This window comes from Ceratina calcarata, unplaced genomic scaffold, assembly GCF_001652005.2.
Source record: "Ceratina calcarata isolate Rehan_Ccalc_2016 unplaced genomic scaffold, ASM165200v1 scaffold8, whole genome shotgun sequence".
Classification (NCBI taxonomy): domain Eukaryota; kingdom Metazoa; phylum Arthropoda; class Insecta; order Hymenoptera; family Apidae; genus Ceratina; species Ceratina calcarata.
This window is the reverse complement of record NW_017179316.1, coordinates 569855-595959: the sequence shown is the minus strand read 5'-3', so window position 1 is coordinate 595959 and position 26105 is coordinate 569855. Positions and strand designations below refer to the sequence as shown.

General features: G+C 45.1%; 4 protein-coding genes across 24 annotated transcripts in view; 1 reads left to right on the top strand and 3 right to left on the bottom strand.

Annotated features, from left to right (window-relative positions):
* Window positions 1-160: 160 nt before the first annotated feature.
* ewg (DNA-binding protein Ewg) lies at window positions 161-9206 on the bottom strand. Of its 8 annotated transcripts, none has more exons than XM_018034625.1 (8): window positions 9132-9206; window positions 7444-7727; window positions 6179-6303; window positions 5653-6078; window positions 5252-5554; window positions 4715-4855; window positions 4477-4624; window positions 161-2721 (listed from the first exon to the last, which is right to left on the bottom strand). In XM_018034625.1, exons 2-8 carry the CDS (start codon window positions 7619-7621, stop codon window positions 2390-2392), a joined length of 1653 nt encoding a protein of 550 aa, XP_017890114.1. In that variant the 5' UTR covers window positions 7622-7727; window positions 9132-9206; the 3' UTR covers window positions 161-2389. The 8 variants fall into 8 exon arrangements, with proteins under 8 accessions (XP_017890114.1, XP_017890112.1, XP_017890111.1 ...); XM_018034623.2 differs by having other exon boundaries at window positions 9111-9202; XM_018034622.2 differs by lacking the exon at window positions 9132-9206 and adding an exon at window positions 8843-8963.
* Coq7 (ubiquinone biosynthesis protein COQ7, mitochondrial) lies at window positions 9139-11186 on the top strand. Of its 3 annotated transcripts, none has more exons than XM_018034632.2 (3): window positions 9139-9423; window positions 10369-10593; window positions 10672-11186. In XM_018034632.2, the coding sequence occupies exons 2-3, from the start codon at window positions 10410-10412 to the stop codon at window positions 11100-11102; spliced, it is 615 nt and encodes a 204-aa protein (XP_017890121.1). In that variant the 5' UTR covers window positions 9139-9423; window positions 10369-10409; the 3' UTR covers window positions 11103-11186. The 3 variants fall into 3 exon arrangements, with proteins under 3 accessions (XP_017890121.1, XP_017890123.1, XP_026674367.1); XM_018034634.2 differs by lacking the exon at window positions 9139-9423 and adding an exon at window positions 10073-10288; XM_026818566.1 differs by lacking the exon at window positions 9139-9423 and adding an exon at window positions 10073-10298.
* Window positions 9628-18782, bottom strand: shf (WNT inhibitory factor 1). 3 transcript variants are annotated; one of them, XM_026818563.1, is made up of 9 exons: window positions 16008-16299; window positions 15660-15923; window positions 14053-14229; window positions 13023-13945; window positions 12350-12592; window positions 12111-12254; window positions 11203-11355; window positions 10245-10340; window positions 9628-10165 (listed from the first exon to the last, which is right to left on the bottom strand). In XM_026818563.1, the coding sequence occupies exons 4-9, from the start codon at window positions 13174-13176 to the stop codon at window positions 9939-9941; spliced, it is 1017 nt and encodes a 338-aa protein (XP_026674364.1). In that variant the 5' UTR covers window positions 13177-13945; window positions 14053-14229; window positions 15660-15923; window positions 16008-16299; the 3' UTR covers window positions 9628-9938. The 3 variants fall into 3 exon arrangements, with proteins under 3 accessions (XP_026674364.1, XP_026674366.1, XP_017890119.2); XM_026818565.1 differs by lacking the exons at window positions 15660-15923; window positions 16008-16299 and adding an exon at window positions 16721-18782; XM_018034630.2 differs by lacking the exons at window positions 15660-15923; window positions 16008-16299 and having other exon boundaries at window positions 14053-15132.
* A 946-nt stretch (window positions 18783-19728) lies between these two features.
* The window catches only part of Nrg (Neuroglian), an 8878-nt gene continuing 2501 nt past the window's right edge, over window positions 19729-26105 (bottom strand). For 8 of the 10 annotated variants that reach the window (XM_026818556.1, XM_026818558.1, XM_026818557.1 and 5 more), the window contains 6 exons: window positions 25514-25646; window positions 22786-25019; window positions 22447-22705; window positions 22045-22365; window positions 21313-21962; window positions 19729-20772 (listed from right to left, as the gene is read on the bottom strand). In XM_026818556.1, the coding sequence (XP_026674357.1) occupies window positions 20669-20772; window positions 21313-21962; window positions 22045-22365; window positions 22447-22705; window positions 22786-25019; window positions 25514-25646 (3701 nt within the window). In that variant the 3' untranslated portion in view covers window positions 19729-20668. Of the gene's footprint in view, window positions 20773-20884; window positions 20978-21312; window positions 21963-22044; window positions 22366-22446; window positions 22706-22785; window positions 25020-25513; window positions 25647-26105 lie in introns of all 10 variants that reach the window. The other 2 variants (XM_026818551.1, XM_026818552.1) reach the window with 2 other exon arrangements.

The following is a 26105-nucleotide window of genomic DNA, read 5'->3' as shown; positions in this document are numbered from 1 at the left end:
TTATGCTTTAATTGCAACTTCCGTTGATTCCTCGCGTCGCCCCTAAATTCTTTTTGCCCAATTTTTTTCTGTTGTTTTTACATGAAAAGTAATCGAAGCAGAGAGGTGACACAACGACCAGATATGTACAGATTACGTTGTAAGATACACAGCGACAGAGTCATGTACACGTACATCTATAATTATCTAAAGTGGTATTACATTTTTTTGTTTTCAAATGACACTGAACTTAATTTATGTGATTCGTTACGAACGAAGAAAAAAAAAAGTACGACACGGTCTTACATGGGAGTGTCGATATATTACACTTCGTCACGTGACGACCACAGTTTTTAAAAAAACAATGTAACAATTAGTATCTAGCCTTCGTGAACTGTTCACATTGATAATTATTAAATTCAAGTTTCATCGATAATGTTATAAAAACCTTTTTTGTTTCTGGTATCTCTCGTGCTTGGATGTCGAAGGCAGTTTGTTGTTTCAACGTTACGACTCTGCTCCTGACGTACGCTCTCGTTTCTCTCGTCGAAGAGAAACGCGTATTACAGAACTACAGGAACTTCATCGATAGAGACACATGTCTCAGTGAACGTTGATTAAACAAGTATCGCAAACTCGGTAATTAGAATCGTCTAATAGAAACTCGAAGTACGTGTATGTACTTAGGTATGATGCACACGAGTTGATAAAAATTACATGCGAAAATCGTTGGGGTAACGGAAAGAATTGAGTCTGGAAAGTCGATCGCTCGTCTTTACAAAATTGGACACCGCGACATTGAACCAAGATTGCACGGAAAAATAACATTCTTCCTAACTTTAGGTATAGACATTGTATAAAAGTGGGTTGGCATTTAAATGCGTTACGGTCTCTCGTTTCTCCTCTCTCTCTCGTTCACCGACAACGGAATTAAATAGATTCCTAATGAAATTAGCCAAAACTCAACGTGAAGAACAATGAACGGTACTCTTCATTTCTACACTCTGCATCGTTCACCAAAGCAAAACAGAGCGGAAACGAAAGAGTTTAATCTTTAGTTTCGCCTCACGACGAATTGTACATATACGTATAGTATTCTTTACGGAGCCGCTTAAAAATAATTCTCCAATACAACGCTGTATTCGATACGATAAAAGTAATTTTTTTTTATATGGGTGTGCATCGAGACTTCAAATCCGTGTGTCTTATTTTTCAAAAAATTACGTCTTACAGCCTATTTGTACCCGTCAGAAATGCTTGACTTCTTTTTTTTTTTTCGTCTCATTTATCACTACTGTCGATCGTTAAATGTATATTAAATATGCAGCGTTACGTCGCTGTATCGGCAAAAGAAACGTTCATTTTTTTGTTTTTTTTACACGTATCGGTTCGTCACAAAAATAGGCTACGTTCTCTCCTTGCTTCCTCAATTCGGTGGCCGAATTCGATGAACTCAGACGTTACGTTTGAATTGGAATCCTGACAAATAAGTATCTACGTCGACTACGTTTCTTCGATGAACGTTGAAAAGGTTCTTTTCTACAAATATGGAAAATCCTATCGTTACCGTTAAAAAGTATTATTAAGTTAAAAGGATTATTCATCGACGAATGGACTCGCGACTGTGTATGCTCCCATGAATATTCGTACACATCGCAAGACTATAACTCCTTTGATACTTGACCAGACGAAATTACGTTGTTCGGTCGAACATTGAAGATGTGTCGGAATACTAACGAGAGCCACCGTTTACACTGTTTTACAAGGTCGACACTCTTCTTTCTCGGATTATTAAACGACACACAGTTTGCGTGAGAATAATTCGCGTAGATCTCTTTGGTATGCCCGACGCTACATGTACGATAAGACTAGACGAAAAATATTTCCACGTGTCCGCTCCGAAGACGAGATAAAATCCTCGGAAGCCGGAGACGTTGCTGTTATACTACAGTAATAAGACAACGTCGACGATACCCTTTCGGAATCACCGTTATTCGCGTTCACCCTTGCGAGTGCGAGTAGTACTCTCTAATAAAAATTAGTACTATCGTCGAGAGATTGAATTACAAAGTGGATACCTCTAATTGTCTACGATGAATCTTGAATACAAATATGATTACGTTCAAGTCCCAGCGAGTCGTCGAACATTCAATTGTATCTTCACTCTTGGAACGTGTGTTCGCCTCTGTTCGCTCGTTTTCTACTTGTTTCTCGAACTTGGATGACACGCTAGACAGTGATTCAGTAAAGACACGATCATTTTTCTCTTAAATATTAATAACACATATTCGTTTCTAATATTCTCTCACTCTTTCTTTCTGTGAACACCGCTAATGTGCACCTGTCGCATTTTTGGTGTCGACATAGAAGCTTATTATTTCATTAGTTCATTAACTAGTTGGTAAACGGTTTATTCTGGACTAGAGACGGTTTGCTGTTGTTGACTGTCCTCGTCTTTCACGACTTCGGCCTGCATGGCCTTCGTGAGGACGTTCGCATCCTTTAACGATATCACTTGAAGGACTTGGTGCTCGCCCGCCGCGTTTATCATCGTCATCGGATGCCCTTGAATAGTGACAGCCTCGATGCTAGTTTCCCCGTTTCCTGGCTCAACTTTCGGCACTTGAACCACCGGCGTGACTACTTGCATCGTACCGTCACTCTGAATATTGGCAACCATAGTCTGATACATACTAGCCGACACCGGCACCGTTATCACCCCCGATACGGACACAGGATACCCTGAAACAAGCAAGCAACAGTCCTGTGTTCTGCCCCAGAGACCAGGCACTTTTTCTGTATAGCAAACTGGGAAGACCGAGGAACGAAGCCAGGGTCGCAGATCTATCTAATTCCCGCGTGAACGATCAACAGTGTTCCTCGAATCCGAGTCAAAGACCAAGCGTCGTTCGCCTGCGACCCTCAACGAAACTCATTGTTCGAAACGTGAGACACGCGTACGTATATTCTGTACCTGTACTTCCCACATCTGGTGTTACCTCGATTCGAGAATCTACGATCCCGTAACTTCCCGATTCTTACAATTCGTTTCGCAATGCATTCGTTCGTGCCACCAGTTTACGATACAGTCCAACAGTTGACAGACCATCTATACAGATACGTTCTAAAACTTAAACGGTGAATTGTAATTTCTGTCGTACCGTGTAAAAAATGTTCGATCGAGAGGGTGCGCTGAAGAAAATGAAACATACTTACTATGCGTTAAACGTCTAATTCAATTTTGAGAAACGAACGGCACCACGTTCAGCGGTATCTTTTTCTCTTTCGTCACACCCTTTTAACGTACCGTGTCGTTAATGTGCAAACGTAACTCACTACTTGTACTAATCTCGGAATAAGTGAGGCATTAACAAACAAGCAACGTATGTTTAAGACGTTGTTCCCTAAAATCGAGACGCGAACAAAACACGTCGGTCGTAAAGAGAAAACGCGGATCTCGTTTCAACTCGAAATACGAGAATTCGTTTAAACGAATCGGAGTATCGCGGTCGCGGGTAGTTTAAACGAGGGCCTGCGCACAGACGACGACTATAAAATAATAAAAACATCAACAAAAAATACTCTATGTACAGCATTTTATTTCTCTTCGTTTTAAATAAAGTGAATAACCAATTTTCAATAATAACGATAAGTGATAGATCGTAGTAACAGGGACAGGTTCGTTCAGTGATCGTGAAATACCTTCCTTTATTTTTCTCGTTCAATTTAAATGATCTTAAGAATCCATGGGAACCGATCGAGTTTACCCCCGGCTTACACATTTAATGAACGTTATCAAATTCTGTTTCATTCATCTTTTCCTCTCTCTACTACGCATGCAACACTTAGATACATATACAGACATATTCACCGAAAGGATTCTATTGTTTTTCGTTGAAATAACATAATCGATCACTGGACATGCAAATCTTTAATTCCATCGGTTCGTTCATTGTCTATCTTCTGATGCGCGAAAAAGATCTGATGAACGTCGCTGTCTCGAGAATAGAATGGTCTGCGCGGTACACAAACGCAATAATGAAACGATACAACATCGAGAGCGATGTCTCTGTACTCAATTTTGTTGTCGCACGACGTTTGTCTGTTCGTAACTCAATTTTATCGTCGCGCGACGTTTAAACGTAAAGTAAATTCGTAAAACTAGTAGGACACGCCGTATAGTCCGAGCGATACCCCTTCTTGGTTTTTTCTTCCATGTATCGTGTATTCTTAAAGACGAAATTAAAATAAAGCTGTGCACAGCTCCGAGGTGAAACCGCGTTTATGTACAGTACCAAAAAAAAGGAGAGAGAAAGAGAACGACTAATCGATATTCTACTTTCGTTGTACATAGTAGAACACGTGGGTATTTTTCTTGAATGGAGCGTAGCAGACAGCATGCAAAACAACAAAGGGTCCTGGGCCAGTAAAAATGAATTCACTGTTCAAGTAGCTCCTGGCCGGCGACGGTGCAGAGCCTATAGAAAACTGTTTTACCGTGTCCGTCTTCCCCCGTCAGAATGATCTGACCGTCTTGACCTAACGTCGCTTCCGTAACGCTGTTCAGGTCGACGGCGACGCTGGTACCTTCCGCGCCGCCCGCGACTTCAGCGAGCGCTTGTACTTCCCCTTGACTCGTGTGGATCTAACAGAAAAACGATTCATTTTACCGTCTCGACCGTTCCTCGATCCCGCATGGGTCTCAGGAATAACTAGAACGTCTGGAATTACTTACGGTCGCGACGCCTTGAACCTGAGCGGTCGTACCGTCTGGTAACGTGATTATTGGATTACTAGGATCGACTTGAATGATGGATACACTGCCGTCAGGGTTCGTTATAGTTTGTAAGACTGCCGTTGGATACTGAGCCGTCATCTGAATCAGAGAAACGATTGATAATGATTTTCCTTCTGGCGATCTTCTAAACAACGAAACACATTGAAACGCCCGAACAGAACGGTGTGTAACGAAATGAAACATTTTACGAGGCGAAAAATAAAGATCAAACTCAAATAAGGGAAACTAAACACATGAAGGTGAACGTAAGTCGCGTGCAAACGAATTCTAAATCCGAATTGTCTTCTATCAGTGGTAAAGACTAGAATTTAAAGAAACATCATGATCTCGCTCTCGATACACGAGTCACGGATTCAAGCGAGCGCGTCGAGCGCCGTCGAGGACAGTGTAAGACGACTCGAAACATGTTTCCCGATCATGTTGCTTCGTTCAAATTTGCTCCTTTTCTCGTTTCTGTACTCTATCCACTCCCACCTGAGTGGCAGTGGCAAGAGCCGTGGGAGACGCGGCAATGATTTGTGCTGGCGAAGAGTTTCCCTTAGATGAATCCGTGCTGTTGAGTCGAACAACTCCCACCGTCTGTTGCTGCTGCTGCGACTGTCCACCCTGGCCCTGGCTCGACTGGTGCGACTGATGCGACGACGAATGAGGAGTCGACTGTTGTATCAGTACGTTCGACTTGTCGTCCTCTTCGTTGAACGCAGGCAGAAGATCTTCTCTTCCATGAAATTTATAACAGTTTATTACAATTTGCCTTAACGCGTGCGTCCAGGAAATCTAAAAACGGTACAACCAGACGTTACAATAATTGTGAAAACGTTCTCTTCGTAATGCGATCGACGGTCAAAGATCGTTTCGGTGTTTCCTCTACAAACCTTCTGTTTCTCGTCTTCGGTTCTTGCGTCCATGCGCACGTTTGCCCACGGTAGCTCCTTCGGCCACCACGGTGGCCGCGTACTGTCCCTCCCCCAACCGGGCTTACCCCTACCTGTAGAATACTTTAACATTAAAGGGATGAATGCTCTCAGCTGAGCCTGGGTCATTTTTTCCACGGGCGTAGGTATGCCGTCTATTATGAGAGGCGGTAACTCGTATAAGGATGGATCGTCTTGTACTGGTGGCGGAGCTTGTTGTGCGAGCGCGTTTTCGAGTTCCTCCATGATAACGTTCCTTAAATTTTTTACCACGTCCTCCAACGGTTTCGCTCCAAATACTTTGTAACTACTGTTTGGCTTCCCTGGCGTAGCTACTAATACTACTGCTTGCTGTCCAACTCGTGTTGCGAATTCGTCTATGGTTTGCTGTAACGATACACACGTGAAATCGATACGAAGAATTGTAGAAAACAGCGACGACGTGGTCGACTAGGAGATGAGATCTAACAATATTGAACGGACGTACTCGTAGTTTTCTCAGAAGTCGGTTCTGCTGCCTTTTCCTGATACTGGGATTCGTCTCGAAGCTATGGGGCCGTTTCCTCTTTTTCGCAGACACGATAGCTGCGGCTGCGGCCACACCGACCGGCCCTAAATATGCGTATCATTGACCGTGTGTTTCCCGATTTCGCAGTCCCACACACCGAATGAAATGTCAGTAGAATGTTCAAAGCGGCGCGAAACATCGAGAATTCACATCTCCAACTTCTTACGAGACATCTTTCTTCAGTGTAATAGAATTTCTTGCCCGTTACTATTCTACTGACATTTCGCTACGTATATCAACAGCATACAAAACATAAAGAGGAGATGCAAAAGCGGTAATGACGTGAAACGTGCATCATGTTCAAGAGTATGTTACGTTGCCTGAAAGTACGTGAAACTTCAGAGATCAATTTATTTGCTCGAAAAAGATGTACTCTTGAGGTCTCTTCAACTGACAGGGTGAAAATGAGTCTCTACGAAACAGTACGTAATTTCTATGAGAAATACCAAACACAAATGTAGACGATGAATGTCGAGCTAATGTGAGAGCTATGGTATTTTATAAACGCACAAAGAAATGATGAAAACGATTATACACAAGACACAAAATAAAGATTAACACAAAAGATAGTGTTTCCATGTATGTACATCGAATATTATAAAAATAAGAAGCAAATAGTACAGTACACGAACAATGTAAAATGCATTTAAGTCAATGATGTCATGTTAAACGACCAAATTAAAATTACGAAATTCATGCTGCACTACAAATGAGAGAGGTAATGAACTTATTGACGTTTGTGACTACGTTTGTCTTTAAGTGATTCGGTGTAAGCAGACGAAGATGTTAAGAACTGAAGAAAACTCCTTGAACTCTCTTCACATACATTCAAACTGAGCGAATTTACGTTTTTTGCTAGTTAAAATTGGCTTCAATTCTCTGACCATTGTTGAGTCGTAGAATGTAAGCTTATGATGCTTGAAATTAAAGCACTCTTCGATTGTACTGTGTGAATTATCTTTTACAAGAATCTGGGCTATGTACATCGTTAATGAGAAACCGTGAGCACGTGAACTGTTTGAAAAAGATGACTTGTAAGTTACTTCGTTTCTCGTACCTATATAATATGGCAATCGACCATTTAACATTATTGGTGCACCCTGTGTGTTACTTTTCTCTTGTAAATGAGACTGATTAGAACGTGAACAACTGGATAGGTGAAAAAGCAAAAAAATGGAAATCACCATTAGCGTGTTTGATTTGCCAACCTGCAGCGGCGAGTTGGGCCGTAACGTCATCATCCATAGCAGCCGACAAGAGGTCACCATCCTCGTACGTTTCAGACTCGCTACTCGGCTCGTCGTCATCGTCATCTGAGATTCTGTCCATTGTGCCCGATTCTGCGGTAGGCAGAGATACCATCTTCTTCTCCTCGTCACCCGTGTTGTCTCCGGTCGTGTTACAGTGCCCCGCAAAAATAGTTCTCGATCTTCAATCTTCGGTCCCTCTTCTACATCACCACCTTCACCTGAATCGAAATAAGAAAATCCTGCTATAAGCTTCATAAACATAGAGTGGACGTATAAATTTTTGTACAAAGTTCGTGGATATGTACTTTTTACTATGGGGAATCGTCGCGTTTACATACAGACAAATCATGGGATCATGTATAAAAAAAACTCGTGTACACAAGGTGAATTTCTCGCGTTACTTTTGGCAAGAGAAGAGTATACGCTACAAATTGACAAACGCAAGCACAGGAACGTAGTGAAAAATAATACAGCTGCAGTGTAATCTCTTCCTAGTGTAGAAGACTGTGGCATTGAAATATACTGGGTGATAAGTAATAACGAATAGGAGATAAGAAATCAGGATGTTGATACTGCATACAGGCCGAAGTAAAAAAAGATTGAATTCTAAGAGGAGACGTTTCCCGCGTGCACGTCGGGGAGTCGCACGCATGTTGAAACGTGTGCTAGAACGACGCGGGCAAGAGAACCTCGTGACGAGCGGAGAGCGCGCGAAGACGTACGCGCGAACGTCGTCGTCGGCAGCGGCGTGGTCCGTGCAGAGGCGCGGGATAATCGTGAAACGCGGGCGAAGCGCGAGAAACCAGCCTGGAGCCCGGCATGACGGCGGAAGATCGTCGTACGTATCCGGACAATGAATTTGACAGATCGACTCGCGACAGATCGACGACGATCGAGCGCGAGAGAGAGACGAAGAGTGTTAATAAGGCTGGCGAGGCTTGGTAAAGAGTGACGAGATATGAGAACACAGAGGATGCGCCGAGTCGCGCACACGGCGCGTTTATTTGGTGATACTTGGGGGGGCAATGAAAATGCGCAGGGCACACGCAAAAGAGACCACCTCCGGGGCCGCAAAGCTCATGACCGCGGTACCACGGAGCCATGGAGCAGGCCCAGTGAAAATCGCGAGTTGCGTACGCACCTTGTGTGTCCCGTGAGTGGTCACCCGATCAGGGAGGGCTCAGGGTTTCGCGTCTGCGGAGGAGGCCGCCGTCGGCTACGCTCTCTCACCACGCCCTACGCTCGCGTCTCGCGGACATCTCGCCAGCCGTTTCAAACGCTCACCCGCCGCACAGCACCGTAGCGAGGCTCTCACGCGCTCCTCGAATCTCACCGGGCGTAACTCGCGTGTACGTCGCGCCGCGCCACAACACGCACGACAGCCGCCATAGACACCATGGCCAGTTTCGCCAGTGCCCGTATCGATCGGCTACGCAGCCCTCCATCTCCACCACAACAAACGCGGCAGCGAGGCGGCCATTTAAAGCGAGCCTGCGCGGTGCACTCCAAGCAGACGATGCGAAATTGCCCTTATTTCGCGAATGCGCAACGCCCGCGCATCGCCCGGGCCCTCGACGATCGCTTACGTGCTAATAACGTACCGATAGTTATTCGGCGCTCACCGATTTCCCGTGAGAATCCGCGAAAATGTGCCAGCTACCTCGGAAACACGAACACCATATACATGTATACGGGTCTGGAATAACGCGATTGGCCAGTACCAGTGGGGTACGCGTTATGGCGTCCAAACGATATACGTTCTTATTGGATCCTGAAACGCGTGACTCCTGTACTCGGCATACCTGGGACGGTGCGCCGAACCTCGGCTAACCTAAACTCTCGCTCCTGAAACTTGGCTAGAGCGACAGTGCTTTACGCTCGTTGTTTTTACGTTCGCTGATTGAACGACGTTAGGTGGGTGCGCGACGTTTTATTTCCCATTAATTTCACATACATGTATTTTTCATGGTGAAACGTTACGAACGTTCGAACACGACTTTTGTCCCTCAGAGATACGATTCGATGCGAGGTCAATGACAGAGTACATACAAATTACGAGGGAGAAAATACATTTTTATTTTTTACAATCATTACAATAAATCTAACAATATAAAAGTATATTATTTAAAAATAATATTTAATAGTATAAAATGTTGTAAAGCAGCTTTACATATCACATCTGGGGTGGGGTAAATTACTAACTATACACGTTAGTCGATTGGTATCGACCGATTGGATTCTTGAAATAAATGCTCTTTTCATTCATACCTATTTCCTTTCAATATCTAAGAAAATTGCCGCCTTAAACGCGAGAAGCCACCGAATCAGACGCAATGGTGGAGATAAGAAATGAACACGCGTGTAAAAGATCTCGACGAATCCGATCGGTCGTAATCTTAATACCACCGGAGAAAAGTATGCCTGTAGTTTCAAGCCCACGGCTTGTTCTTGTTGCATAACTTTCCGAACCAACCAGGCTCGCAGAGGCAAGTGTTGTCTGGTTGACAAGTACCATTCCTACATGCCCTCGTGCATGGCGAACGTTGCGAAGATCTTCTGCCGATCTCGCAGTGATCACCTTTAAAACCGGCAGGACATCTGCACACGTTGTTCCCTTTGCATTTTCCTCCGTTCAAACAGGGTATTACACACTTCGCTGTAAAAACGATACGCTGGTTTAGAAACGTACGGAACACCGGTAAACAAAGGATCGTCGGTGATATCCAGCTACTTACAAAACTCGCAACGTAACCCGAAGTAGCCTTTTGGGCATTCACAAGTATCTTTCTGTACACACTTCCCACCGTTCAAACATTTCTCTGCGCATATACCTGAAACCAATAATGGCTATATTTAAAGGGAGAAGAAATTCCGTGTCAAGAGTAGTGTTCTTAGAAGAAATGCTACGTTCAACGTTGTTAGGAGAAATGCTACGCGTCGAACGGCTTGGAACTCGTTTGGCTAGCACTTCGGCAGCCGCAAGAACGACTAAACCGGGAGAACTGTTAGACTCGATTATAAGAGTAGATCATGCCGGGGAATTAGGAGCCGATAGAATATATGCTGGACAGATGGCTGTCTTAGGTACGAAACTGTTTTAAACGTACTGCGAGACAAAGAATTCGGGGACAAGCATTGAGCTAATGTGGATGTGTGAGACAGGTAGAACACCGGTCGGTCCAACTATTCAGCGCATGTGGGACGAAGAGAAGAGACATCGCGCGAAATTCGAAGATTTGATCAGACGATATCGTGTGAGGCCCACCGTCCTAACACCTGTATGGAACGTCGCCGGATTTGTGCTTGGAGCCGGTACAGCGCTCATGGGAGAGAAAGCAGCTATGGCTTGCACCGTGGCCGTCGAAACAGTAATTACGGAACATTACAACGATCAGCTGCGGACGTTGATGGAATCCGGTGAGAAAATAGACGAAGAGATATTGGAAACGATTAAGAAGTTCCGCGACGAAGAGCAAGAACATCACGACACCGGTATAAATCACGGTGCGGAGCAAGCACCGTTCTACGAAGCTTTGTCAAATGTTATTAAGTTCGGTTGTAAGGCCGCTATATCCATATCTAAAGTCGTGTAATCAGCGTAGCAGGAATATGTAATTCTTAGGTGTGTTAGTTCGTGAATATTAAAATAAGTCTTGTCGTTCTGTGACGTATCCCAATTCGACTTGAAAGTACCTCCTTCGCAGTACGGTCCTTGGAATCCTGGGGGGCATGAACAAATACCAGGAGCTGTACAGTTACCACCGTTCATGCAGTTCGGGTAACACAACGCCTTTTTGCAATGAGGCGGACCCATGTATCCATCTGGACAAGGCCCCGGGTTAGGTCCTGTAACGAGAAATGTCATGTCCATACGAAGAATATACGTTTTCGTGGCATCGCTGTAAAATGAAACCGTGATTCCGAATATATCGTTCAGCAATGATGCGCATTAACTACGGAAATGAAAAAAATAAGTATGAATAGGAATAGCGGAGCGAATGAGAAGCGCGCGTACCGTACCGCAGACAATCGGCGTTTATCGCGAAGAAACACAAGAAGCATTGAACGATTATTTTCTGCTACGCCTACTCAAATTTAAGCAGATAAGCCCAATTGCATATGGTGACCGTCGTTAAACGAATGCCTCGGTCACTTAAGATAACTTTCATTAACAGAAGTTTCAAGATATCTTCCAGCCCGAACAAAGTCATGCGTTCGTACGGCCGAAAAAGTTAATTAATCAATTACGATCTACGAGATAGTAACGCGCGTGCGCGCGCGCGTCGTCGTCATCTTACATGAAAAGCATTGAACTCCGGCAAAACTTCCTCGTGAAAAGATCAATTATACAAAGGCGTACTGTGTGCAACGAGGAAACAATCGAAATCGTCAGCAATTCGAATGTCATCTTTATCTCTTCTCAGGGATTGAACAGAGATTCTTGTTCCGATCGTCGACCGTGGAGTCGGTCGGAGAACGACGAAGATTTCGATTGTTCCGGGTAATAGGCGCATGGTAAATCGGGCAATGAATTATTGGCGATACAGAACTGTCTGTGCGAATAGGAGGACGACGGTAATTGGCGCGATTCACGCACTCACCGCGCACGGTGCATTCTTTTGTCAGATTGAGCCGGAGAGGTGTTCCGGTCAGAGGTTTTCCCTTACGGGTCTGGATCACTAGACCGATGCCCAATTGCGCGATCCCCGAATTATTACCGGAACATGGCAATAGTACGCTGAATTCTGCGACAAAACACATTTCATTTATGTTTACTTTCTTCTCCGCCGATCCGTTGATCGAAAAATAAGTTCATTGGTAAATGAAGATGAATTATTACCCTTAGGTCTCTTAGGTACTCGTCCCTTCCTTTTGATCGTGATGTACGGGGTTTTCAGGATCGATTCGTTGAACGATTTTAATCGGTAGAAGTCATAGTAGTACTTTTTAACACCGGACTTCCACGTGAAATTCACGTACGTTACCTCGTTCGGGATAATCGGAAGTTTGCTCTCGAATTCCGGATCCAATAGATAAGGCAAGACCCTACCCTCGGTAATCGCGAATATCTCCATCTCGATCCCTAAACTCGACAGAAGACGAAGAGTACTATTGCAATTCGTGTGTCATACATGTTTTAAAAGTAATTTTTGCTCGAGTCGTTACTTATCTTTGTGAAATACGTACTGATGTTTGAATGTACGAGAATGACAGAACACGAACGAGTTCTCGATCCAAAGAAGAACAGTACAGACACAAAGGAAAGTCGGTCTCCGAACCGATGTGAGAAAAACGCACGCTTAAAACGATATTTTATTAAACCGATACGAAAGGAAAACGAAATCGTTTGTAAGCGACGTAATTGTGATCCTCGTAGTCTTCCACGGTCCAAGGTGTAAATCGCAAAAATTAGTTTCAAAATTAATCAGGAGAGAGAGAGATAGAAGAATCGCGGAGTGCGCGAGCGAAGAACCTTAAGTACATCTGCATGCATGCAGATTACGCGTGCTTACCGCTGAACATTTTGATCTGTTGCTGGTCGATCCAAAGAGAAATGTCACCGTCCGGTTTGTGCCCATTGCCGGAGCGATGGTGATGCCTCGCGGCCGCCGTGTCCAGGAGCAGAGCGATCGCCGCCGAGACCAGGGCGGCTGCGGCCCACTGCATAATTAACGACGTGCCGCCAGGTGTTGCACGGTTTATGACCAGCCCCCCTTCTTTCTGGCTACACGTAAATCCGTCCGTCTCTCTCACCGCGGTTGCCGTTTCACTCGGTTTCTCACGCGCGTGTACGTATCGCGTGTCGGGGTGTACGCACGAGGGACAGAAGATGACAGAGAGAGAAGGAGCGTGTACGTGTGTGTCGTTTCCGCGTGTACCTCTGTCGTGGGTACGGGCCGACGGGACACGCCGCGATTCGACGCGTGAAATTCAGGATTTCACGGGAAGAGACTCGAGACGAACGGGCACGTTCTCACGCACGCGATCTAACGAGCCTGACACGACCGAGGACCGGCGAGTGCGCGCGGTGCTCGGTCAGCGGGGATCGTGATCGAGAGAACGAGCGACCGACCGGTTGACCGACGACCAATTTCGCCGATGCTCCCTCCGCCGCCGGGCCCGAGCTCGTCCAGGGGCTCCGTCGATAACGCAGCCGTGCGGATCGCTCGACGTTGAAAGTTAACGAGACAACGACGACGACGCGATGCGATGCGACGCGGCGTATACACACGTGCGTACAGACCGCGTTGCTGCGGCAAACTGACTGACTGACTGACTGACTGACTCAATGAGAAAAGGGCCCACAGCAGCCCATCGTCTTCTTGCCCGCGTGAGACCGCGAGCAAGATCTCTATCGTTCAAGGGGTCCCGATACGTTTGGGGATAAGGGTCCGTGCACAACGATTTGCGGGTCACCAACGTTTCCTTCTCGACTCTGCTCCGGAGAGACGGAAAGAGAGAGAGAGAGAGAGAGAGAACCCGATTAATAATCATACAAAACGCCGTGCCATTTTCTTCGTATTCTCTTCGATCTGTTCTTACGTTTTGTCCTCCACGCGAGATTTCGATCCTCTGATCCCACAAGTTTGCGAATCGCAATTGCAAACGGTCGATTCTACGACGAGCGTTTAATCACATTCCGATCGTCATCGATCGGTGTCATTGATTACCGAAGACAAGTATCCTCGCCTATATTTTATGTCCGTCGTGCCTCTCGATCTGCAAGTACGAGCACGATCAATTAAATTGGCATTATCAAAATTTCGTCAGAGATAGACACACGAGCGCGGGAGATAAACGTGTGGTAAATCAAAGATAGTGCCTGGTAGACTTTATTTTACGGTCTACCGGTCGACGTCGATCTCGCGGCGACTCGAATATCGTACACGCGGATTTATGGAAATCACAATTCGGATTAGCAAATAAGGTGAAAAGAAATGGGTGGAAGGAACCAGTTTTTAAGCGTCTTTGGAACGGGGTCCTCTTCGTTTCTTCTTCCATTCTCTTTCGTGCTTCATCTCCTATTCCCCTCCTCCTCAGCTCCACCGCTCTCCTCTATCCCCTTGCATTCGGCCAAAAAAAAAAAAGCACTCTGTTGCAATTTGGACTTTGTTCCCCGCGCTTGACACCGGGGCCCTGTCATTGACTCGTCGGCGTCTCTTGACTATTCTTAAATCTTCTTGGTCGTGCTTTCGCTCTTCCTTGGTCGTGCCTCTCTCACATCGACACGGTATTCTTCCCGTCGAACGTTCGGTCAGATTTCCATGATCGCTTTGCGACCCGTTACAAAGCCCGGTTAAGTACCGTCTCGGTACATACGCGACGTGCACGATTTTACACTCCGACGTTTGCGATCGGTGAGCCGGCGGTACATTTTTCTCTTCGCGTTTCGCGAAGGAAACGGGTAGGTAGTCGGCTATCGGAACGCAATCGATCTTCTCCGAGAAACGTGTAGACAACGGGTATCGCTGGAAACTTTCTACAAACAAGCGCAAGTGGCGAAAAGTACACAAGCGCACCAGATATCTTTTCTTTACACGTTCTCACGTGTAGACTTGTGGTCTTAGAAACCACAGTATGTATGTAATCTCATCCGCGATGGATTCGAACGCGAAGACAATTTTCGATCGAATTCTATCGAATCGTGAAACGGCAAGAGAGTAAGTCCGCGATTTCTCGGATTAACGACCGTCCCCCGAAAGTAGAAAACGGGCATATAACAATGAAACGCCTAGCGACTGCGTTACTATTTCCGACCGCGGGACATTAACGTGGCTCGTTGAATAATGCATGATGTGCGATGCGTACAGTGCTTGGACCGAGTCTTCGACGGGACTCCCGAAGTGTAAGGACGAATTTGTTCGACGCGAAACGAGACGAAATAATAATTGTGTTTATCGACTCGACGCCGGTGTAATTACATCTTGAATATGCTGTTCGAAATAAAAATTCTGTTTCGCGTTTGTGAAGGTCGCGTTGAAAAGTAAAAAGAATCGGTGCGACCTGGCAGTCGCGTCGTTAATCCGAGATTGATTCCAGATCCATCGTGCAACAGGTTTAACGGAGCTCTCAATGGACAGCCGATAATAGTGTCCATTGTAGGCTGCGCGTCTAAGGGTTGGACCGTCTAACAAATGGCCCATTGTTACCTCTTACAGCCGTACGGTTTGCCTCTTGCTCCTACTCTTCTTTCTGCGTTTCGTCCCTTTTTCTCTTTCTTCCTCGTCGCGTTTCTCTCTTTTTACCCCTCTTTCACGGTGCACGGAAAGGGCGTGCATACAGGGTAATTCAGAGAAGAGAAACGATCCTCTTGCGCGCGGAGCTATTATTACGTACTCCGTTTGCCGGATTGAAAGATACACACCGTCCGATAAAAGCCCTCTACGCTGCGAATTCCTGACACTTTTTCCCGGCTCGATAAGCAGACAGAAAAAGATACAAGTAGTCTCTCAGTGCTATTCTTATCTCAATCGAACGGGAAGGAATAAGTTATATACCTGTTCTCTTTCGTACAATGGACGAGACTGTTCCAATCAAAATCAACACGTTTCTACACGCCTTAAAGGGCGAGTACGAGTCAAGGAGTCGGGGATGCTTGATCGATTTTATGGATATCGGAATCCTCCAGTCGGGTGATCAATTTTTTGAACGTGTACAGATTCGCCGAATGGGATGTCGGTTTTATGGTTAGGCGAAATTAGAGGACACATATTCGATGATACTTACGCCGCGGCATGCGGCAGGAACAGAGTCCGACGTAGAATTGATCCGAACGCGTATATTATACGCCGTTCACGAACGGGAAAGCGAGCCGTCGAGGCCTGTCGAGGTTCCCTTGCCCGTCGAGGAGCGACCGGTGCCGGTTTGTTCCCGATCGAACGCTTTTTGCTCGACCGTCGTCGCAAACCTAATTGGATTCGCTGTACGAACCACCGACAGTCGTACACGACCGAGCATTAACCGGTAGGTGATTTCACCCACGTGTACCGTGATCTTTTTAGCAGATCGTTGGGTGATAGCAGATCGGAACGCATCGTTCATATCTGACGAATTTCTAATCGGCCGATGAACACCGAACAGACTCATTTGTTTAAACGTTCTCTGTATGCAAGGAATCGTTTTAATCGTGTTCTACACAGAATTGAACAAATTACGTTGGCTACTACTGCGTGCAATCCGGAGGAGGCCCATTTATCATCGTGACTCTTACCTTGCAACATATTCGCGTATCCGACGAGCGCGTGCAACTCGTACAAGAGTTCCTCCGTCTCTATCGTATGCATCGGCCCTACTTCTACTTCTTCTTCTCGCAGAGGACACGGACGTGTACTGTGCACCACGACCTCGGGTCTACAGTGTCCACACACGAACACGCTATTCCAACTTGGACAGGCAGCCAGGCGCTAACATCCATGCTACATTTTCTGCGCCCGTCAATTCTTGTTCGTCCCTTTTCGCCGTTCACTCGCCTCCTTCTCGTCGTCAGCCTGTGGGAGAAAACGGGTGGGAGAACGTACCGAAATGCGGGAACGCGTCGGGGAGAGCAGAGGAAGGAACCGATGAAAGTGGGAAAGGTGGGAAAACTCGGGAAGGTTCGCGTGGACGAGGAGACACTAGACAGGACGGTGCCCGTGGGAAAGAGACGGAAAAAGGAAACGTTCGCAGGGAGGAAGGTCGGGGGAGAACGGGAGACGCGGGTAGAGAAAGAAAAAGAAGAGACTGACTGACGAGAGATCAAGTCGAAGCACCGGCACAAAAAACTTGTCCCGCATAATTACATTATCGGTCATATCTCGTTCGACTTCTGTCCGCGCAGCCTCCTGCTTCGTTGAACGAATGCGCTCCCGTACACGACGCGTATAACGTAGAGAAGGTACTGTCTCGCTTCTAGTACGGTGTGACAAGGACCCCGAGGGAAACCGCAGGGGTCTCGGTCGTTGCTTCTCGATCTGATCTTTCTACGACCTTCGGTAGGAAGCATCAAACCTTTTGACAAATCGTCATTTTCTGTGGTCGTAAGGCTCCTTCTGTTCCGAGAAATTCTTCGTTTCAATTGAGCGAGAGCCGCTGGTCCCTTCGAATCCTGAAAAACGACGAACAACTCCACGGTCGATGATTAATTTCGGTCGTTCATACACATAGATGCTCATCTGCTCGCGCTTATTGTTGGTAATATTATTGTATTTCTTCTCTTTATTGACACGGGAGATGTAATACAGGCATTGGAATGCGCGTTATCGTAATCGCAGATAAACGATCAAACACGTAAGGCTAACTCTCTTTCGCTTCTTTCCAAATTTTACAAAACATCGTTAAACGCAATAATCGATCTGTCTACGCGCTAAAGGGGGATAAAGAAATCTTTAACCAGGTGGCTAAACTCTGCGAGCTCTATTCCGTAGAAAAAATATTGAAACGAGACCATTAAAAAAACGCATAAAAAAGCCTACCTATGTTTGGGTGTAGATCGTTTTATGCGTCTTTTTATCGGGAAACGCATTAGTATCTTAATAGTAGTAAGACAATGTACAATGAAAAGTTAGCACGATAGGCGCGCACATGTTTAACCGACCGTCTTCCTTTTGATGTACACGTATAATTCTGCGTGGAATCAACATGTGTGCCATCCTGTCGTTGTAAAATGAACACTGTTTCTCGTGGAAAGTCTCACATTACAATATCGCATTTTTCTCTTTCTAATATAAATCTGTGTTCACTGCGCTAACACCGTGTTCGACGATACAAACGAAACTAATAATTATCAAAAAATAAGCCAGATCAAACACACGAATTTTTGTTCACGCTAAATGCTTACATCTCTAATTGCGAATACAAAAGAAAATACCTCCTCTCTGGTCGTATATGTATAACAAGTGAAATAAAGAAATAAAAAGTATCAAAATATATTAAAAGTATCAAAACGTCGGTTACGCGTACGAAAATATTGGAAGTTCACATAATAATAAGTTACTATGCGTTGTCAGCCAACCAATGATTCAAACTTCGAGGGACCTGATTGTAACTTGGAAACTATACAAAAGCCGTTATAGTATGATCAGGAAAATATATCGAAACGTAATACGCCTATATCTTGACTTGGACGTCGGGACGCTTACATCTTGGCAAGTATTCAATATAAATGATTAACCGACGTTTTTTCAATATATTACATTACACGTCTCTTTGTTTCATATCTTTACAATAAATTACTGTTTCGTTTCCTCTTCTCTCATTTACAATACATTCTTTTTATAGGCGCCTATGGATGTTCGTATATATTTATTTATAATATACACACACACACATATGTATATATATATATATGGTGAGAGAGAGAGTTCGTAAAAATTACGTGACGTCCAAGTCGTTTGTACAAGATAATCGGCAAAAAAGACTTTGACAAATATAAGCGACAGATCTACAGACGGTTTTACCCAAATGAAGCTCGAAGCATCTAAAACATTTTTTGTTCGAGAACGACTCGGAAGAATAAACGCTACTCTGATTCGATTCCTCTTTCCTCGTAGGCTGATAAGTGCAATATCGTTTGACGGTGTCGTATAGATTTTCGCGAACTTTATGCGCGCATCGTATTGTAAGTATTCTATATATTTTGTACCTTTTTTATTTTTGTACCTGATATATTTGCTCACGACACTTTTGCAGACAACCTGTACGTTGCATTGCATAACTCAGTACGATAAATGTAAGAGAGAAAATAATGTTAGATTTTTTGTCGGGAGAAATGAACGAACTTTCAATGTCTCGCGTTAATAACACTTTGTCCACTAAAACGTAATAATCAATATATATATATACGTCTCTATATATATTCAAATACCTTTCTTTCTTTTATATATTAAATAATATTTCATATACTCATTGGATTATAATAAAATTACTCAAATTAAAGTTGAACAGTGATAAAGGTAGAAAGGGCTTTCGTTCCCAGCTAAAGCACGTTTCACATACAAAAAGCAACAATTAGAGGCCTTGTGACATTTTCTCTCAACTACTATAGTGCATGTACAATGTTCTTTTTAATATCTTTAGTAATAATAATAATAATAATAATAATAATAATATCTTTCATATATTTTTATCGTTCGTGTATCGTTGATGAAAGTGCACGTGCACAATAATTGTAGATAGTCACTGACTCGTCATATTTGGCCCTTTGTCGGCAGAGTAAAAATTGATTGCGTCTTGTAAACGTTCTTGGAACAATCATTTCTTCTTCATTTATTTTCCTTCGTTAATTAAAATTAGTGTCAGTCCAGGCCAGATTGCGAGACTGCGCTCGATCTCATCTCTTTCGTTTTTTCAAGATTGCATATAAGTAAGTAACTGCATCGCGTATGAACTAATAATAATCCGGGCGATACGAATTATCGATACTGATTATCTTAATTTGAAAGACACGACTCTATATGCAGTCTTAAAAGCGTACCATGCTTCTCGTTTGCGTCGTACATACTTTAGAACAATATAAACATAACTCGTATACCCTGTGCGATGATTCGAAACTGTCGATTCTCAATCTGGCCTTGTCAAATGTTACGGTCGATGCTAGTATACTTTCTACTATATCATTATGTCCATGAATATAGCTCATACGCTATGAGACACCTATATCGTCTTCGGGTTTTATAATTAGTCAAAGATCGCTCAACAAATTCGTTAATCGTAAATAATTCTTTCTTCGTTTCTTCTCTCTCGATCGACCAACAAGTTCAATTTCTTAACACGCCCGACCGCGTGGATCGAATACGTATCGGAGAGGTCTCATCTTCCTCCGAGGATACTAAATACTACCGGAATACTCGAGTGACGCATACATCCATAATACGGACAATGATGAAGGAATCGCCTTTTTCTTTCTTAAATGACGCGAGTGTACAAACGTTGCGCATGACTCGTACACTTCACACGAACCGACTTCGTGTACAATTGAACTCACGTACTTCTCTACGCGTGAACTATAAAACCCAAAACCAAACTCTCTAATTGGCAGTATAGTGTTGGACGTTGCGCCCAGCGCAAAGTGCATAGCAGAGCTGCTGCGGCTAGTAAGGATCGGAGTTACCTTACTTCTGACGGACCAAACGAAAAAAAAATACGATTTTCGTGCGGCCTGAACGAGAGACGACGGTAAAGGTTACACGTATGTGGCCATGGTACCGCTCGGGATGGGTGGCGTTTCTTCCGGTCTACCTTTGGGCCCGTATTGTCCGATGAAAGAGCCGTCCTCCGTGAAACGTCCTACGAGCAAGACAAGATTTTCCATTCTACCGATTTTCCAATTGTTTACGATGAAAAAATACGAAGATCATTGACACGGCGATCCGATCGTCGAGTGCGTCGTTCGACCTACCTTATACTAACGTGGCAAATGCTTGTGAATTTGGTTCTGGTTTACGATGCCGACCATACTGACCAATGAATGATCCGTCTTCGTTCATACCTTCTGCATTCAAGTCGAGCGGTAAAGCAAAATAAAGATAAAAATGGGAGAACAGAAACGAAATAAGAATTAAAGTGCTGAGGGGGGTATCGAACGGATAACGCATAAATAAATTTTTCTATTCTACATCGGGCGTGTAAAAATGATAAATGTTCGGATCGTGCTTCGGTTTGCATTTGAACATGTGAGCAATAAGTTTGTCCGAGTAAAATTTGTTCAATCGTATACGTGAGAAATGGGGTGTACATCCTACTCGGATCTAATGATACATACCTGAACGAGCTCGTTACCCCATTAACTCGATAAGCACAGAGACCTTTATTGCACTTCGTACTGACCTGTATCTCCCTCTCCGTACTCCGCCATGGAATCGGTGTCGGATTCCGGATGCTTCCCGTCTTGATGCGAGGAGGACGCCAGAGACGCGCGGCCACCCGCGGACTTTGTGTCCAGAGGTTGCGAGTACTCGTGAAAACCACCCTCGTCCGGATAATCGCCGCGGCCGGCAGCTAATTCTCTCTCGTGCACCGCATACTTCCCGCCCCTGTTGCGCTTGATCACGCATACGATTATAAGTACTAAAAGGAGGAAGGCGATCGCCAGCATCATTCCGATGAACCATCCGGCAGTAGCCACGTTCTCCTTGGGCTGAATGATGGGGCCTTCGCTGCTCGTTTCTATCTCCTGCGGGTCGCTCTCGGTGAAGTAGTTACCGTCGACGGCGACGACGGACATCACGTACGTCTCGCCGCTCCGAAGCCCGCGAATCTCGATCGTGTTCGAGTGATATTCCGGTTCGGTCTCGAGATATATCGTTTCGCCCTTGAGCTTATGTTTCACGAAAAAGTGACTTCCCGGGTTCCCGTTCAGATTCAGCTGCCATATAATTCTCACGTTCGAGTACCCGTTCTCCTTCGGAATCGTTTCCCAAGTGAACTGCGGCACGTCGGGACGTTGAGACGAGCGCGTTTTTTGCTCGATGAAATAGCTAAATGAATGGAATACGAAACGATGTTTTATAGAGAGCGTAGATCAGGAGGTACACCGTGAGTAACGATGAATTTACATACTCGTTTCCTTCGCCGACCTTGGTCGTTGCCCGGATGTGTACGCGATACTTAGTGTCAGGTGCCAGGGCAGCTAACTTAGCACTGGTAGATTCCGGGTCCGTGATGTACGGCTTTCTTTCTAGCAAAGGTCCTAACCTGGTACCGTTTACGACTTCGTAATATATCCTGTATCCACTCAAGATACCGTTTGGTTCCGCGGGTTTCGTCCACACTAAGAACAGAGCGCTGGAACCCATTGGAAACGCTTCGAGACTGAGCACCGTTCCCGGAACGCCTTCTGGCGCGTCAAAACTCAATGTCTCGGAAAGCGGTCCGTTGTGTCTGTGATGAAAAGAGGACACGATATAAGATGATGCATAAAAATCTACGAACGTAACTTTGTACAAATTTGACGCTTCTCACTGGCCATTATACGCTCGTATCCGAACGTAATTCTTGCTGAACGGTACAAACTTGGTGACCAACGCGTGAGTCCTGTTGCCGCCTCTTATATCGATTTCTCGCATCGCCTTCTCGCCATCCTTCTCCGACCACGTTTGAAATTTGTACCCCTGTAACTCGCCCCGTACAGATTCCTCGGGAACCGCGTTCCACGAGAATTGTGCGCTTGTACTCGATTTTATTTGGACCAGCGTGAAGTTAGTGGGCGCTTGCAACGGCACTGTGACATCAAGCGTCAATTTTAAACGTGAAATGAATAATTCGAAACGATAGAATGAAAATACAACAATATGTACGAACCATCCTCTCCAGAGAATCCGACCACTTCGTCCGGCGCGATTCTACATTCGCCTCTTTCGTTGATAGCTACCACTTTGATTTTGTACCTTTGATAAGTCGGTTGGTTCTCCACGACCAAGCTGTTCTTCTTCCAATCGTGTATATCCTCTATAGTCCATCTCTCTCCAGGTATGTCTCGTCTGTAGTAGACTCTGTACATGAATTTCGGTGCATTGTGCTCGATCTGCGGCATCACCGTCCACGATATCACGAGATTTTGCGGTGTGCTTCCCTTGCCCATGACGTTATCGGGATTCTTGTACGGCACGTCCTGCAACGTCGTGCACACGTCGCTGTGCGGCGACGGTAACGACGGACCTATCTTATTCCACGCTAGCACGCGGAACGTATAATTCGCCCACGGTGACATCGGGATCACGTACGTTTGTTCGGTCGACGGTACATTGTCTTTCGCTATTTCCCACGTGTCCGGTGTAAAAGTCGTATTGTACTGAATGGTGTATCTCAAGATCGGAGCTCTGTTGTCCCCCATCGGTGTCCAATGTATACTAGCTTCCCTGGCCATGCATGAGATGCCGAGCAGTTTCGGCGGGTTCGGTACGTCCTGAACGACCAACGTGGCCTGCGCCTTGGCTTCGTCCAGCTCGGTTCGAGCGACGCACGTGTAAGTACCGGAATCCAGTTCAGTCGTTTTCGTGATCATTAAGGAGTAATCGGTGCTTCGTATGAATCGCGGTTCCATCTCGAAATCGATCGGTTCGCCGTTAGAGAGCCAATCGATCGTCAGAACCAAACTCGAGTCCGTTACGGCGTTACATCTGAACGTAGCGGTGGAACCAGCTGCGACCTCGTAATCCTCCGGTTCGTCGGTGATTCTTGTATGTTCCTTCACCTGAAGATTACCGGTAGCCTCTACCTCGCCGAATTTGTTGGACGCGTGGCATGTATAGGTGCCCGCGTCTAAGAATATCACATTCTCGACTTCTAAGTCGCCGGAATCTAAGGTCCTGTACCGGCCTCCGGTTAGTTCTTGCCCGTTTCGAATCCATTTCACGCTCGGTTTCGGCGCCCCGAACACACGACAGGTGATCCTCACGGTTTTACCATCGACCGTAGCGATGTCCGCCGGTGGTTGCGTGATCTCAGGCTCCAGAGCTAGAACGTTCACGTACACGTCCTTGTATACGTAGCCTAACGAGTTCGTCGCGTTGCAACCGTAATTTCCGGTATCCTTCTTCGTCAGCTTCTCGATGATTATCGAGTTCGACGTGATCTTCCTACGGGGATTCGGCGGAGCCTCCGATATAGGTTTACCGTTGTGAATCCACTTTATCTCGGGGACCGGGACGCCGTCAGCGGCGCATTTGAACTCGACGGTCTCATCTTCTGCTGCGTTTATGATCTCGGGCTCGATAGTAAAGTACGGCACCGCCATCACTTGTAACTTTATGGAGTACGATTGCGCGTCACCCACGCCGTTCGATGCTTCGCAAGTATACGTGCCTTCATCTTTGAAATTGACGTGCTTGATTATCAACGATTTACCATAATTCCCCTGCATTATTCTATCGTTGGTTCTGATCGGTTCTCCGTTTTTACTCCAGACTGTTTGCGGTAGCGGGGTCCCGCCGTGTATGCAGTATAATTCGATTTTCTTACCGCGTAAGGCAACCTCGTTTTTCCTACTGACGTACTGTTTAACAGGGGGGTATTTGTTCTGACTAGCGGACATTCCCGAAGAGATAACGTTTAACACAACTCTGTTTCCTAATTTATATTCGTTTCTAAATACGGACGTAGCTGCGCATGCATAATAAAAATCGTCGGAGGCATCGTTTCGGGTCACGTTGCTGAACCACAGATTTCCCTCCGGGTCCAGGGTCATTCGCGAATTGTTGATCGATTTGATGCCTCCGGCAGTGTCTTGGATCAACCAATATACGTTCGGCTTCGGCCAACCGTCGGGCGGTTGGCATGTCAACTTGAAAGGTTGCCCTTCTTGCGCATCCAGACTCACCGGGTTCTGATCCTTGAACGAGTTCAACTCGGCCTTCCTCACGAACACGGAATTCGACGTAGCCGTTCCCCATTCGTTCTCCGCGAAGCATTGATATTGTCCCAAATCCTCGTCCCGTGGCCGCGAGATCACCAGCGTACCTCTGCCAGGTTGCTGAGATATACGGTCGTCGTACGCTGGCCACTCGAAATTCTTTCCATTCTTAATCCAACGATATCTGAACGAAGACAATACAATCTTTATTCGTGAATGTTCGCACGTTCGACGGCAAACGTCGAATCACGATTAATCGTACTAGGAGTAACGCGGTATCGATCGTGAAGGAATGAATAGATCATCGTGCGGTAATGATCTCTTCTATTTTCCTAAAGCATAGTGCGAGGCCACACCCATGTACAATTCACGCCACGAGTAAGGTGTCTTTATCGGTACTGGTAACTTTATACCCCCTAAGGCTATGAGGTCATCCTGGTAATTAAGACCAGTTACTCTGGCTTCTTTGAGGAACAGAGACAGTGCACTTGAATGCAAGTAAAATGAAACTATGCGGATGAAATGTTCTCGGTAAAATGCTGTCCTAACGATCTGTTAATCATTAATTAATTTCGTGCATTCACACGATCGTCGAGCTTCCACGGATACTCGATGCACGTGAAACAATGAAACGACGCGATACATTTATTATTTATCTTTCGGTTAAGTGTCGTTTACCTTGGAGCAGGTTCTCCTTCTGCCTCGCATTCGATTAAAAATGGTTTGTCGTTCTCATTGATCTTCGCTTGAGCCACTTGAAACAACTGTTCGTCCGTCGGGGGTTGTTTGGATATCCGCGGCGGAGATTGGACTAATAGAAGATACAAATGACGAACGTTACATTATCGTTACGGATTACGATACAACTGCTGGAAAACGTGCAGCGGTAACGTAAACTTTTCGGGACGTGAATATATTTAACAAGAACGTAAGCAAAAGAAAACTAAGCTGTTTCAACGGCGACTAACTTTCGGGATATCGTGAAATGTAAACGATACAATTCCTAAAAGAGTATAATCTCTTAACTCAATAAATTATAATTGCATTAAGCGAAGTTCGACTAGAACAAATGATTTTATGCTGCAGCAAGCGAAAGCGAACGAACGATTTTCGTTTAAAAAACAAATGTCTAACGACACGTTTCGTTAACAAGCTATTTAAGGATGTATAGGCTATATACTTAAACAATGCTAGCATGTTGAATTTGTTATTATAGATTCCTATTACTATTAAAAATCTAAAATTATAGTGATTTCAAATTTTTTATAGG